At 38.0% G+C, this 15,180-nt stretch overlaps 1 protein-coding gene across 4 annotated transcripts in view; it reads right to left on the reverse strand.

Moving 5' to 3' along the window:
• Positions 1-373: 373 nt before the first annotated feature.
• The window catches only part of LOC106164854 (uncharacterized), a 60,756-nt gene continuing 45,949 nt past the window's right edge, over positions 374-15,180 (reverse strand). For 2 of the 4 annotated variants that reach the window (XM_087017192.1, XM_087017193.1), the window contains 2 exons: positions 4,112-5,401; positions 374-3,732 (listed from right to left, as the gene is read on the reverse strand). In XM_087017192.1, coding sequence (XP_086873318.1) covers positions 3,002-3,732; positions 4,112-5,401 — 2,021 coding nt within the window. In that variant the 3' untranslated portion in view covers positions 374-3,001. Of the gene's footprint in view, positions 3,733-4,111; positions 5,402-8,474; positions 10,173-13,564; positions 14,544-15,180 lie in introns of those variants that run through there. The other 2 variants (XM_087017195.1, XM_087017196.1) reach the window with 2 other exon arrangements.

The following is a 15,180-nucleotide window of genomic DNA, read 5'->3' on the forward strand; positions in this document are numbered from 1 at the left end:
ATATATATATATATCAATTGAGATTGTGCACCCAGCTGTCCCAGCACCGACCCACCGAGTTGTTAAGTGCCAGTACATTGTCTCAACTAACACATTCTGTATTGTGATAACAGCTTTCATATATTTCTGTCTGAATTTTCATATTTATTATTAACATTCGATAGCAATTTTGCTCAGTATTTTTGTGAATTCTAGCAGGCAGATGTTTCAAGAGGAATTATTTCCTTTCTGGAAGTCTGACTGCCTGTTTTTGTTTAATTACTTTCTCCTTGCACAATTTAATTCTCAATTTGATTCCACTGTTTTTGTATTGCACAACCTAACGTTAACTTGCCACATATAATTATATTATAAATGAAGAAAGATAAACAAGTAATGTTAATTAAAGTTTATTCTGATATCAAAACAAATGTACAAAAACTGGCTGTTTTCTGTGCCAATCTACCCTTACATACATACATACATGATATAATTTTTATATATAGATACATAAGTATCCCATATAGTGTTCAATACTAAGACAGACATTTGGAATATAATAAATAAATTAATTGTACTATCTGTTTTTATGTTGCAGGTATTGTATAGCAATTATTACAATGATAAATATATCTGCTTATGATATGTGTTTTCAACATTCACATTGACAGCTATGTGATAAGAAGAATATGCTGTAAAATATATTAAAACTTTCATAAAAAACTTTTAAAGGCATGTATAAAATTACACAATTACTTATGATACATTTCTCTCTTAAATATGCAGATGAAAAGTATCTAAAATAGGAAATAATAGTACTTATTGCTCTGCATAATTTTTTAATGCCCTGCATTTGGTAACATCAAAATCATCATGTTCCATATTATGAAATGACCAAAAAAAAAAAACTATATATATTCAAAAGTAATTTCTGGACATTCTGTGGACCTGTCAATTTCACATCATGTTTACTACTTCCAGGTAACATGCAACTGCACACAAAATGAAGGGATCTCTTATTGGCATAGAAGTTCATGAATGCGCTATTTGAGACAAATCACCACCATATCTCAACCAAACACAATACAGCTATCTCACCTCCCCCAGTGCTTGTATCCTTCAAGCCCTCAGTGTGCAGGATATTTTAGATATTTCCATTTTTTGTCATCACAATGATAAAAGTGTCTTATGAAACATTCCTTACACACAATGCCAGCATTTGTGATCATATTCAACTATTTTATTTGTTAAACAGATCCACATCTGGGGTGTCAAGAAGGACTTTACGCCCAATGCATTACAGAATACATCTGATCTACCACACACAATAAAACACCTTTATGCAGGCAAATCCTTATTCAAACTAGAGCCTTTATTGGAAACCAGTCTTTTTGGTATTTAAGTATGCAATAGAACTGCAACAACGACCCCCTGTGCTTTTGCCCTTCTGTTGGTGTTTGGGGCAACTGTACTTTGAATAAAAACACTTGGGGTTAGCAAATGCCTACTTATAATCCTTATTACGTAGTTATCAGCATAGAAATAACAGATATTCCAATTTAAAGTCATAATCAGTTACCTGCAATTGGGAGTAAAGAAGTTTGGATTCTTAAGGTCACTCTGACTTTTTAAAGACATTTAATTTAGATTTCACCAAACTCATGAATGGTATTAAGACTCTATTAAGTTTTCTTATTTTTTTAGACTAGGTAGTATATCATCAAAACAGTATTTGGCAGAAATGTAAAATGACAGAATGAACCAGTCCTCCTCATGGCATTTCTTGTGCAAATGTAGCCCTTGTAAAATGTATCTGATATGTAAGCCTTTACTTATGCTGCTATAAAATGAGTTGTGCAATCATTTACAGTGCAGTTTTATCACAACAATAATGATATTGTAAAGGGACTCAATTAGAATAAAACACAGTCTTATACAGGGGACTTAAATGTGCAAAAAATATCTGCACCTTTGTATAAAGTATTTAAAAATATAAAAGTCCTCATCAGTTTTTTTTTTTTTACACAAGTTCTTTGGAACAAACCATACTGCAAGAGCAAACCCAGAAACTGCTTCTAGGGCAGGACTGTCTGTCCAGGGGGGGGGGGGGGGGGGGGGGGGGACGGGGAGGGGACTGATCCAGTAAAACACGGGTAGAAACAACTAGATAACCCATGTGTAAACACGACTTAAAGATATTACATACCATGACTCTTTCTACACTATATTACATGACATGAACACTATCAACAGCCTCTGGCTGGGTGCTACCATATAATAAAATCAATGTACAGTTGTAGCTATATTACATATCACATAAAGGAAATATAAATAAACTAAACCTTTACTTATATAAATGCATAATTTCTCCTTTTATTCTACAACATCCATCTGTGTGGATCAAAAGATGACAATGGCATTGCATAGCCTGTGTGATATTAATTACGTCCTTCCTTCTTAAAGTTTGACTTTGTATTTCAGGTATGAAAAACAAACCCTCCTTGCCTGAGAAGTATCAATCCCCAATCCCATTTTAAAGGTGTTCAGTGATGAATACATCCAAACATTTGAACTGGGTCTTTCTGTGGTTAATGGTGAGTCCCTGGGGGTCATTCCCTGGGGTTCTGCTGACCAGGGCTTACATTTTTAATTAATAATATGCCATGTGTACTAACATGCTGGTACATTTGGTTTTTCCCAACCAAGGTCCTAAGGGTTTTGTGATGGCTTCACATCTTAGGAATCAAGATGATTAATCCAAAAATCCATTTCAGATTGTGTCTGAATGACCCTCACATTATCATAGATACTTTCAACAATTATTTTCCACGTACAATTCTGACCCTGGAATCACACATTTTAATCCACCAAAGAACACAAGCATCAACTTGTATACAAAGGAATGAAATATGATGTAAGCGGCTTTGAAGCCTACAGACACATGGTGTCATGAACCTGTAGTGTTGTGTATTCCTTTGAAAAATGGAGGTACCCAGTGAAATGTGGATGGCTCACATTACTGTCAGTAGAATCCAGGATTTGTATGCTCAATGATACATCGCTTGCACAATTTTTTCACCGTCCTATAAGCATCCACCGTAATATGGCAGTCTTGGATGTTCAGCTGCTGCAAATGGCGGCACTTTTGAGCAATAGCAACAACCCCGCTGTCAGTAATGGCATCACACGATTTGAGACTGAGTTTCTTAAGCTGAGGGCAATGTTCTGCTAGGATCTCTAGGCCTTCGTCGGTTACATCACACTTTCCGACGTCAAGAGATTTCAGTCTCCTACAATTCTCTGCCAGTAGTTGGAGGGCATCGTCAGAAACTGCTTCGCACCCACGAACATTCAGGTAGCGAAGCTTCTTGCAGTACTTGGCGATGTATTTGACACCTACATCCGACACTTTATCACACTTTGCAACACTGAGATAGCGTAAACTTGATCCCAGCTTGGAAAGTTCCCTTAATCCAAAATCAGTCACCCTGCGACAGTCGCTAACACTGAACTCCTTGAGCATTGTGCAATAAAGTGCTATGGCTTGGACGCCAATGTCTGTAATCCGCATGCAGCGTCGTAAGTACATGTACTGTAGCTGCGTGCAGTGGGAGGCAATGATCTTGAGTCCAGAGTCTTCCAGGGCGTAACAGTCCGTCATGTCAAGATGGCGGAGGTAGATAGTACAAGGGTTCTGGCCATATTGCAGCTTGGCGTCTGGTGTCAGACTAATACATGTGATCAGGGCACAACCTGGAAATTCATGTCAGAGGATCTTCTTTAATTTTGTGAATAATTATGGCAATAAGAGAAATATGATTATTTTAAAATAAATTGAAAATGTTGCATTTCTAAAGAGGTTTCATCATTCAATTAGACAAACAAAATCTACAGCTAAAACTTTTTTTCCTGAGTAAATATGTAAAGAATTTGAGTCTTGAAAATTACATTTAAAAAACGTGTGAAATGGATAGCATAATGTTAAAATTTTACAAGGAAAAATAATAAAAAGAAACTTGTAAATGTTATCAGTAACTTAAAAATACTAAAAACAATACATGAGTATGTAATTGTATATACTGTATATCCCATATTTTCATTGTTAAGAATCCCTCTCCAGCCACTTCCTTACCTGTGACATTGAGATGTTCTAGGTTGGTACACCTTGAAACCACCTCAAACAGCGCCAGATTGGTAATATTGGCACAACCTTGAATTTCAAGATGGCGGAGCTCAGGACAGCGTTTGGCAATCAAGTGAAGCCCCTTGTCAGTGAGTCTCTCACAGCTGTTCATGTTAATTTTCTCCACCATGATACAGACGTGAGGCGTATTATAACTAAGTCTGCGAGTCAGAAATTTTAAGGCACGATCAATATTGGCAATCTCATTGTTAATTGTGATTTGTGTCCATAAAGACGGCTCCCAGACCAGCGTGTACCAGCGTTTACACACGCGGGCACACCGACACAACTGGTCCGTGGGAAGATGCTGGAATATCTTGAGTATCACATCGTCGGGACACAGATCAAACAGTGACAATCGGTGCCTTTTCTTCTTGGCGCCAAAGTACATATTCCCATCAAACACTGGTGATGGGGTCTGCGCGTGAGGGTACCCGGCGGTGTGTGGGTACCCATAGTACCCCATTAAGTCTAAGGAAGGACTATAACACACAGGCTCAATCATGGGGGACATGTGACCCATCATGGGAGACATGTGACCCTGAGAGGGGGGCCTGGGTGCCGGAGATTGTCTCTGAAGGTGATTGGGACTTCTCAATTCACGTGCATAGTATGGGTGAACCTTGTCAATGGGGACTTTGTCTAGTGTGTAGTAACTGCCGTTTCTGTCAACGGCGTACAATCCAGAATGCTCAGCATATCCGTTTCTGTCCACATATTTCCCAGCATTATCCGGGTATCCATTTCTATCCATGTACTTGGCTGGATTATCAGCATATCCATTTCTATCCATATGTCTGTTTTCAGGATATCCACTCCTGTCTAAATGTCTAACAGGGCTTTCTGGGTATCCATTTCTATCTATGTGTCTGTTGGGACTTTCATGATATCCATTTCTGTCAACATATCCGATCCTGTCAGCATGTCTCCCCTCCTGGTCACCTGGATATCCGTTCCTGTGGTCCGGATACGGTGCTGGGGACTCACGGTGATATCCGTTCAGTTTCTCACCACGCCCCTTGAGGTGATGTGGACTGGGCGTGAACATATCTGAGGCCTCCATTATGCCACTATGGGCTGACATCCCAGAGGAGGGCGTATCCCGAGGGGACGGGACCCCATGGTGCGGGGACGGGGTGCCACGGTTGGTGGAGACGCTTGTTGAGGAGCGGTAATGGGGGCCATCACTGGCGATACCTGAGCTGGAGTCATGGGGGCTCTCAAGGGGGGCCAGGTTGTCTGGAATGAAAGGAAAAAACATATGAAATCAACTTGACTTTGGATCCACATAAAACCAAGTAAATCCAACCGGTGTAAAAATGTTGTATGAGGTTATTCAGACTTCCAGCTGAAGGAAGGAAATTTCATAAATTCAAAACCCATTAAAATATTTTTCTCCATACACCTATCCAAAGAATTTTTATTGATGTGAATCTCACATTCCCACTGGGCTGCAGTATTTACGAAAGCAAAAAGAAAAAAAAAGTTCTATTCTTAGATAATGACTTTTGGAAATGCCTTTGTTGTCTGTCTCTTATATACAGACATACCGCAATGACAAATTTTCAGGTTTTCGTGTCATTTAGGATAATTTCAGCTTTGGCAAGCACAAGTACAAAACACATAAATAACCCTCACATTTGCACACAATGGGGTATATCTAACACATAAATGCCCGTGCCAGTTTTTTAAAGCTTTTTTTCAACTGACGGGATGTATATCAAAGGTGGCTGGACAAAAGTGGAGCCGTAACATGAGGGCTCAATCCCGCTGTACCTGCGTTACCTGAACGACTTGTCATTCACATGTAATAAGCAGGTTTGGATAGTTTATGAAGCTTGCTTAAGGTGTGCATTTAATAGCCGGCACCTGTCATGAATAAGGATGAGAGAGAGAAAGAGAGAGAAATAGAGAGCAAGTGAGAGAGAGAGAGAGAGAGAGAGTGAGAGAGTGTGTAAGTGAGAGAGAGCTCTGAATAAAAATGTGAGAAAGAATTCAAAAAATATTTCAATTATTGTTGGCACTAAAGATACAATGTAACCAAACAAAAAGTGCCTGTCAATCTTACAGATCTTGCTGCATGATAAAAATACCTAATATGCCTAATATGCGGGCCCTAGCATTTTTTGTCAAAGTAAATTCCACCGCCTCGTTTGCCATCTTTTCAAAATAGAAAATCTTAGCATGACTAATAACGCCAAGGCGTTTGATCCAGAATGAAGACACAATGTATGAGAAAGCTATTTTGTTTTGACAAACAGTTGTGCAATAATCTAAAAGGAAATTCTTTTTAGAGGCAAAATTATATGCTGACATGAAATGCTGCAGTTGCAATTTGTTTTCTTGTGAGAAAAAATAAAACTAGTGAATTCATCAGCATGATGTATTATCCACTAGCATCTTATTACTGTATTACGTAGTAGAAACTATGACATGATAAAAGTACACAATCAATTTCAATTAAAAATTCTCCATTGTTTGGTAAATGAAATATACTAAGTTTGTATAATCTATTTAAAAAAACAGAAAACATTTTTGGGAAATTTTCTCTTTGTTCGTGATACCAAATGACGAAAGTACCAGTAAAATCTCTGAAGCAGGAATCAATTTCAGTAATAATTCCAGGGTTGGGAACTCTTTGCAGGTAGAAGATTTCACCTGAATCTAGCAAGCAATATAAATGTGGCTAATTTCCAAGGACCCTTCTCTGTTTCCTGATTTTAATACCTGAATACCGTTTACCTGTCACAAACTGAGGCATTAAAAGCTTCCCTGACCTCAGGTGCTTCATAATGGGTGAAATGCTGCAGGTATAATGCTACAATACCTGGGAAATTCTGAAGGTCATGTAATAAAAACTATCTACTTGTAGTTTAAATTCTCCATCTTTCCAAAAGAGAGAGAGAGAGAGACAGAGAGAGAGTGGTGGGGGGGGGGGGGTGGGTGGAAGAAGGAGATAGAGAAAGATACAGAGAGAGTGAGACAGGAGAAGCAAAAAAAAATGTGTGTGCATGTATGTGTGTGTGAGAGAGAAAGAGAGTCTGTAAAGATATAAACAGATGGACAGCCAGAGAGACACACAGACACAGACACACAGACAGACAGAGGACATGCAGGCAGTCGTACAATTCACTGCCCCCTCCTCATCAGCATGACCCTCCCCTATCCACCCCAGACACCTGCCACACAACATAGCCTGACTCTATTGTAAGTCATCAAAATGAAACCCGAGCTCAAAAAAATGGTGTCCTCAAATTATTCCACAAAAGGTCAGGCATGATCTCAGATCCATTTTTGAATGCACCGCAAGGGATCATTTATATCTACTGAGGGCCCTGAACATGAGTATGTATGGTGTGATAGTCAGGGTTCATTGGCAACACTAAAAATGCAATGTATAGGAGCACTGGCTATTATTATATGTAGTTGATGAAAACTTTAAACATGTGTGACATACACAGTGAATCAATCCAGGGTCTTTTTATATTGATATCATACGGGGCCGCTCTGACACTGAATTCTACCTGTATGAATTAAGAAGCATCCAACACTACTTTATACCAGAGGCCACTAGAATTTAAAAAAAAATTCTTTACAAAACTTCTTGCTGCATAGCACACTGATGAGACTGCCATTTAGTGAAAAAGTTGTAAAATATGGCTTGAGGTCCAAGGGGGCACCTAAGTCAATGATATTTTGGGTTTCTAAAAAGAAACTGTTCAATGGTCTGAAAAATCTCATCCCTATCAGTAGAGAAAAGTGAACATAGAATTAGCTAGAGACATATATCTGGGAATATCCAGTGAATAGTTTTAATTTGGAAGTAGTGTCCAGACAGTTTTAATGCAATTCAGTATCCTTGGGGGCACCTTCAGTAAAAACAAGCGGTCATATCATATGTAGTTTATGGTATAGAAAAATAAAGAGACATAAATTTCCTTCTCGTTTCAATGACAACAGTGTGAGAGCACTTGAAAATTTTAATTTGTACAGGCACCCTTTTATCATAATGTGTCTTTAAGAGTGACTTATCACCCTGCACCACTCCTTTAATGTTATAAATTAATGTGTTGAATATATTTGGTCCATCATAGACATTTAAAGAATACTATTCATAGCAGTTTGTATGGCCCTTAATACTGCTATACTGATAAACTGTTTTCACATGACGAGAAGCATGTTTTTAAACTATACACATTTATACTACTCATTTGTCTCATTTTCAATCTCTTCCTGTATCTACAGCAACAATTTAAATCCACATTTCTACATTGGCTTCACCTGTTGGAATGCCTGTCATTTAAGGTCTTACCTGAATCATCAGCAGCGTCAGAAAAGGACAATGTCCTTGCACTAGAGGTAATAGCAAAATACATGATGGTTGTTACTTTTGTCTACCAATTACTGGGACTGTTGACGTCAAGCTAAAACAGATGCACTCGTAGTTCAACTTTGGTCAATTTCATCATTCCTAGCTGTGACTTGTAGTCTTCCAATAATTCGCACAAATTTTTGACATACTGCTGAAGTTTTACAAAGCTGCCATACATGTCATCCATGAAAAGATAGACCACTGAAGTTTTAAAATGGTTCAAACTTAATGACGGGACTGACATGCAATCACCTGACTTCTAAACCTGCACCTGTAGTCCACAATAGTTCAGTATATCGAGGAATGCTCCACTTTAAATCAAGGCTCATCATTCTCATGTGAAAATAATGTCTTCAGGTTAAAGACAACAATGCTCTGCATTCAAATCGCGTGTCTGATAATCTGATAAATCATACATTTGTATCAGAGATGAGCACGGAATATGGCCATCTGTCAGTTGCTTTACATATCAAATGTATGTTGTGGGCAAAACACATATATGGTCACAGAAAATGTGACCTTGAGAATATTTTCACAGTAAAAAAGAAAATCTTGAATTGCTGTTTCTCAGTAAGATAAGCTACAAGACAGGCAGTAAGGACTTGGAACTCTGGGACTAACTATCCACATCTGTCCCCGATATCATTTCAGCCATCTTTTCCACCATCAATTTTCCTATATATTCCTTAATTCTGACATTTTTTTTAGTAAAAACTTGGTTTTTGCTCTGTGAGGTACACATAGTCTCTCTGTAATTATATACATTAAACACTGTCAGACATGTACTTCAGCAGACATATACTGTAATGGTCATGATGTATAGGACGAATCTCTCCAGTGAAGCAAATAATTTAATACAGCTTGTCAAAGCAGTGTCCCTAACAGCAAAACAACAAAGGGAACAGATTGAATTCTCCCGTTTTAAAATCACTTGCTGTTGACTTGATAGCGTTGTGGTGACATCTTTGTCCCCTCGGGGTATCTCCCCTTTGAGTTCAAACATAAACTATAAAGTATGTGTGAGTGGGTGCTTGCCACAACCTGTCTCTCTTCGGCTGATGGTGCATTAACGTCAGGCAGATTAAACTCCTCTCCTCCTGAATAACGATTATCCATATATAGCGCGTGTTGTCCAACTTTGCATCATCTCATCCTTTTCTTTCTCCACAGGTGGGCTATATATAGAGGTGCAACATATTTATAACTGCACACAACAATGCAGACTAGAGTTTCTTCCTACGTTTGAAGGATTAATCCCAGATTTAGATCATTAATGTTGGATTCCCTCTAAAAACTGTGACAGCAAGACTCATGTTTCCTTAATCACTAAATCACCTGGCATGAAGCTATGTACAATAATGAGAGTACAGCACTATCCCTGTAATGTTGCATGTCTTAATTGGAGCTGGAATGTCTCAATATTGCAACCCGCCAATTATCTCACCACAACCGCGTCTTAATTCAGGACACCTGTATGGCGGAATTCCTCTTGCTTTCATCCACAGACACAGGTAGAAATATCTGTAGCTATATTTGCAGACACTTAAAGCAGACTAGGCTTACTATTTTTAACAGTCTCTACACATACAAGTTATCTCCAGAGCTGATCTCCTTGATTCTTTTTCAAACTGCTGAAGATGAAATGATCTTCCTGTGTCTCAGTCAGCTCCTGCGATAAAATTACCCGACAAAACTTTCTCTTTGCCAAAAACAACCTTTCTTATATTAACACCATAGACTTTATGCTTGCTAGCAGTTAAGAATAAAGATTCTCCACTGCTATAACATTATGGAAGTCTGCAGACCACTGTTCCTTCCATCCAGTCACTGGATATTTCATCAGACATATTTTCGCAGCAGATATCAGCCATGAACAACTGTCAGTATATAAGCCCATCTGTTGCATCCTTGCACCGACTCACCTGTTGTGTCAGCATCCAGGCGATACAGACGGCACTGTTCTGTTTGGGGGGCCGGCGTAGAGAGGAATGCCGACCCCTGAACAACCTGATGTTCAACTGAGATATCAGACTGACGGGTCCATCCCCTTTTGACCTCTGACCTCTCTACAAATACCCCTTGGCCCAAAATACCAATTACATATTATATATCAATTTGTCCTTTGAATGTCTTAATCTTTAAGTATGACCCAAGTTCCTGTTGTCTTATTCCAATATAATTTCTCTTTCAAATTTCTTTCTTTAAGAAATATTGGTTATAAATATTTACAAATTTGTAAGTAAATATGTCTCTTGGCTGTATAAAATTTTTTCCTATTGCAACATTTCAAGGCAAAAAAGTCAGCAGCACAGTTACTATGACATAAACTTGTATCAGACCAAAATTACACAATGTCACTCCTGTTCATAAGGTCTTCCATGCAGTTGCCAAATAGCAAAAAACTTCTGTCTCCTTTACAGTTCAGTCTAAAACCTGTCCCTCCCAGACTTTTAAATCATCACTGAATGCTTTTATAGAAGAACACACTCGTGGTTAAAAAAAATGAACAACTTAAGTTCCAAAAAGTAGGAGGAGTTCACCAAGCTCTCCCGTGTGCTATAGAATTACATGTGCATGTACATGGGTGAAAACTGAACTACATTATTATGATGGAAGCAATAACGTCTGCCCCATATGTATGACAACGGTAATGGAGTATAAATGTATTAAGGTCACGAGAGAGAAAAATATCATTGGGTAATAGTCAAATAAGACTTGAGAATAACAGCCATTTTACAAACATTGGGGAGGAATGTGTGTTTGTAAATTATTGGTATTACATGTCGCAGTTTCAATGATAAAAACTTCGTGACTGAGAATTGTCAGATTATCTTACAGTCTAACTTGCCTATAATTTTTATCATTCACATTTATTTGTATTTTTCTTTGAGGAAGGGGGGGGGGGACAAATTAAATTTCAATACTGTCATTTCATTTACAGTTTTATACTCTTTCAGATTTTCCCTAAGTGCAATCAGTGTAATCAACTTAAATGTCTGACACGCCTCCTCCAGTTACAAGGGTGCAATTAACTAATTAACTAACTACTCAAGTAGGCATGTCAGACAATTAAGCTGATTACACTGAATGCACTTTAGCGAGAATCCCAAACAGAGCTGGATCGATCTAGCTGGTACAAATTGTGAATCTGAACGTGGTCAAATATTCAGATTACACCAGATTTTTGTTACACCCTATACTTCCTCAGCCTGAGGCTACAAGAGCTGACACAACATGTTCAAGAACTTTGTTCTCCCAGATATTGCTACAGGGTACCTTGCCCTTCAGTCTGGTGAGGTGACATGCGCCAATCTGCCCTGCTGGCTGCATTGTAACAATAAATCTTTCCAGTATACTGCTGCCTTAATTTAAAGGGACTGAGAGACTTTATCCTCTGATGCAAGAAACTTCAACTTTAATTAAAATCTCATTCAGTTTGCTTTTTAATCAATTAAGTTCATGGAATTTTTTTCCCTGATATCATCCTCACTTATGTCAAACATTTATCTTATTATTGCGACTACTAAGATTACAATGTTTGAACTTGTTTCAACTCTTGATAAGGGGGTATCACTATTTGGTTGCAAATGTGATAACATTCTGGGCCTAGAGACACTTCAGGCCTGTAGCCTGGGGGGGTTGGGGGTTCGAAAGAACCGCCCCTTTTGCTGGAAAAAGGTCCACTCTTGGTAAAATTTGACCTAGGTACATGAAGTTTTTATGGGAGAAGGTCCACTTTTTCAGAAAAAGAACCCCCCTTTTGAAATTGCTGGCTACAGGCCTGCACTTAAAAAAGAGAGAAGAGAGAGAATGAGTTTGGGGGAGGGGGAGGGGGGGAGAGGGGGAAGGGGAGAAGGTTATGTTGGATATACTGTACATCAACCCTTCAGTTCAGCCTGAAAACAATATCTAAATTCAACTTTAAACACCCATTGAAAAGTAAATTAGTAAACAGTGGCAGGCTGTTATATCCCAATGAGTATAAACAGTGACTGGGGAACAACACAGAGGAGAGCTGTAATAGAAGCCAATGGTAATTTACGGTAACACAAGCAAGAAGATTGCTTTTCTTAAACTTACACATTTTTTCTAGAAGGTGGCTGTAGTTTTTTGTAATTCAGTTTCTCCCTACGGCATCAAAAACAGTTGGACTGCTAACTGCTGACTACGTTTACTACTTGCCTGTTGATGAAGGCAGTTTTACTTTGCCAAGAAAAAAGCCTATGAAAATAAATTCCACGCACTGGTAAATAGGCATTAGAAACATACACAACTTCTCTATCCTAGGGATGCTTGTATGTTTACGTATAGCATCAATTCTTGACAACATGTATGGAATGGGCCCCTGACTACATTAAGAGTGAATAGTACATTGTACCTGCCTATTCCAGTTATACTAAGCACAGGACAATTATATGTATGTACTTCATCAGTACTTGACTACAAGTATACAACACAACTTTTTTTCTACTTTACCTAAATAACAAATGTTCTACATCTATATAGATCATTAGAAAACCCCTTAGGCTGTATTCCCAGAGCTTTTAGATCGATCTATCCCCGCGATGAGTCTCACTAGATTACTGTCAGATAATCCGGCTTAAATGTCTGTCCCGCCTACTGCAAGCTGTAAGGGGGGTAATTAACTTTCGTGTCCGCTCGGCTGACAGCTATTTTGCGTGAACCCCCAGGGAGTTAGGTCGATCTAAAGTAGATCGATCTAATCTCTGGAAATGGGGTCTTAGATTCATGAGATAGTGAGGGAAGGGAAGTGAGGCATATGATTATAAGCCACAGAGGACTGGTTTAAAAGATGGCTATGTGTACAATGTCTCTCTACATAAAATATTGTCCTAATTGACAATCAAAATTGTCTTAAAATGTTTTTTTTTAATTAAGTGGGACCTATATATTTGATAGCAATTGTGTTGGAGAAACCACTTCTCTTGTATATACGTAATAAAAAACTACACCATGAATATGTATAATTATATTTAAATTAAAAAAAAAAACATAAATAATAATCTGACCTTTAAAAACCACAAAATATTCTGATCTGCAGCAGACAGATCCCATTGTTTGACGTCTGAAAACACTTGTCCATCCCATACAGTATATGTCTTCATATTTCTTCAGAATACATTAAAATTTTTGTCCATCTTTGTAATCTGTTCACTTGACAGTTATGGCAATACATCCATCAAAAGTCTTGAAAAGCAGTAAATTTTAAGTCTTGTATTCATGAACATTATGCTTGCCTTCGTAACATCCCCTCCTAATATTAATGGAATTTTGATGCATCGCAGATAGTTTTGAAATGTCTTGGCGCATCAAATCTGTGGTGCTTCGTCATTCAGAATTGTCCTCTCATTTGAGACAGCCTCTTATTTTCCAAAAGAAGACAACAAAGAAAACAAAAATCAGCCCTCATGATCAGCGCAGCATCTTTTGTAACTTACAGTTTTTTTTCCATGGGTCCCACTTAGTCTATCAAACCTATTTAGATCACCATAAACATTTCCCAGTCCGCTATGGCAGTATTCTATGCGGTATTTTTGTAAATTTACGCTATTCAGTCCCAAACCAGCCACTGATCTCTGTACAAATAGCATTGTGTTTCCACAGATGACTTTTTTCTTTAAATCTCTTTTTGAGGATTTTTTTCCATTGTTCATATTTCTTTCTCGTGTGGATGTCACTGATTCCATTTTTTTTTTTTTTTTTTTTTTTTTTTTTTGAGTGGGAGCTGTAAACTTGGAATTTTACCATTGTGCTAAAACAGGTATCGTTTCTTCACCCTCTTTAATATCCAACATTCTGCCTTGAATTTGTAAGTTGAAGAGCAGGACCATGGCTTTCTATGGCGTCTTTGAGAAGCAGGAGAGAAAAGAAGGGAGGGCGTAAACAAAGATGATCAATGGGTTGGGAATTTCGGCAGGTGTTTGATGGGAAAGAGACTGCAGTTGCTGTTTGATTGCGTTTGGTGAGATAACTGACTGTACAATACCAAACAACTAAGTTTTTAACATAATTATCATTATGCTATTATTATCACAATTGTTAAATTGATAACATTCATTGTATCCTTAACAAAAACTTGTCCTATTCCATATGATGTGGCATTGTTATTCAACAAAACAGCCTATAGTTTGCTGTATACTTCTTACCCTGAATTTCAATTTAATTTTTCTGCTTAAAACTATTATTTGCGAGATATTCCATGTACCAAGACAATTTGAAAAGGACAGACCTTCTTTCTAAAGAATGAAAATTTCTCATTCTTTTTTTTCATAACATGGAAACTGGATGTCTTGGCAGTATATTTGAAACACTGTTAGAACCATATTACTAGCCGAAGGTCTTACTAAATTCAATATTAAAATATATTCCAAAAAGTGAAAAGACTCTCCTCTAAGGGTCTCAATCCTCTCCCTGAAACCCAGGGTGCCTGGCAGTCCTTCAAGCATGAAATAAACAGATCAATAGTAAAAAACCAACACAGAAACCAGATCCCTCTTCCCATTCAGCAATGGCTGCACAGTCATCCATCACCAGTAACAAAATCAAACAGACTGTCGCTCTGGAGGTGTAATGTTACTGCAGGACAGAGGTGTTGTTTGCTCACTTTGAACTGAGTTGAATCTTT

Source organism: Lingula anatina, chromosome 7 (assembly GCF_051362555.1).
Source record: "Lingula anatina isolate TDL-2025a chromosome 7, LinAna3.0, whole genome shotgun sequence".
NCBI classification, from domain to species: domain Eukaryota; kingdom Metazoa; phylum Brachiopoda; class Lingulata; order Lingulida; family Lingulidae; genus Lingula; species Lingula anatina.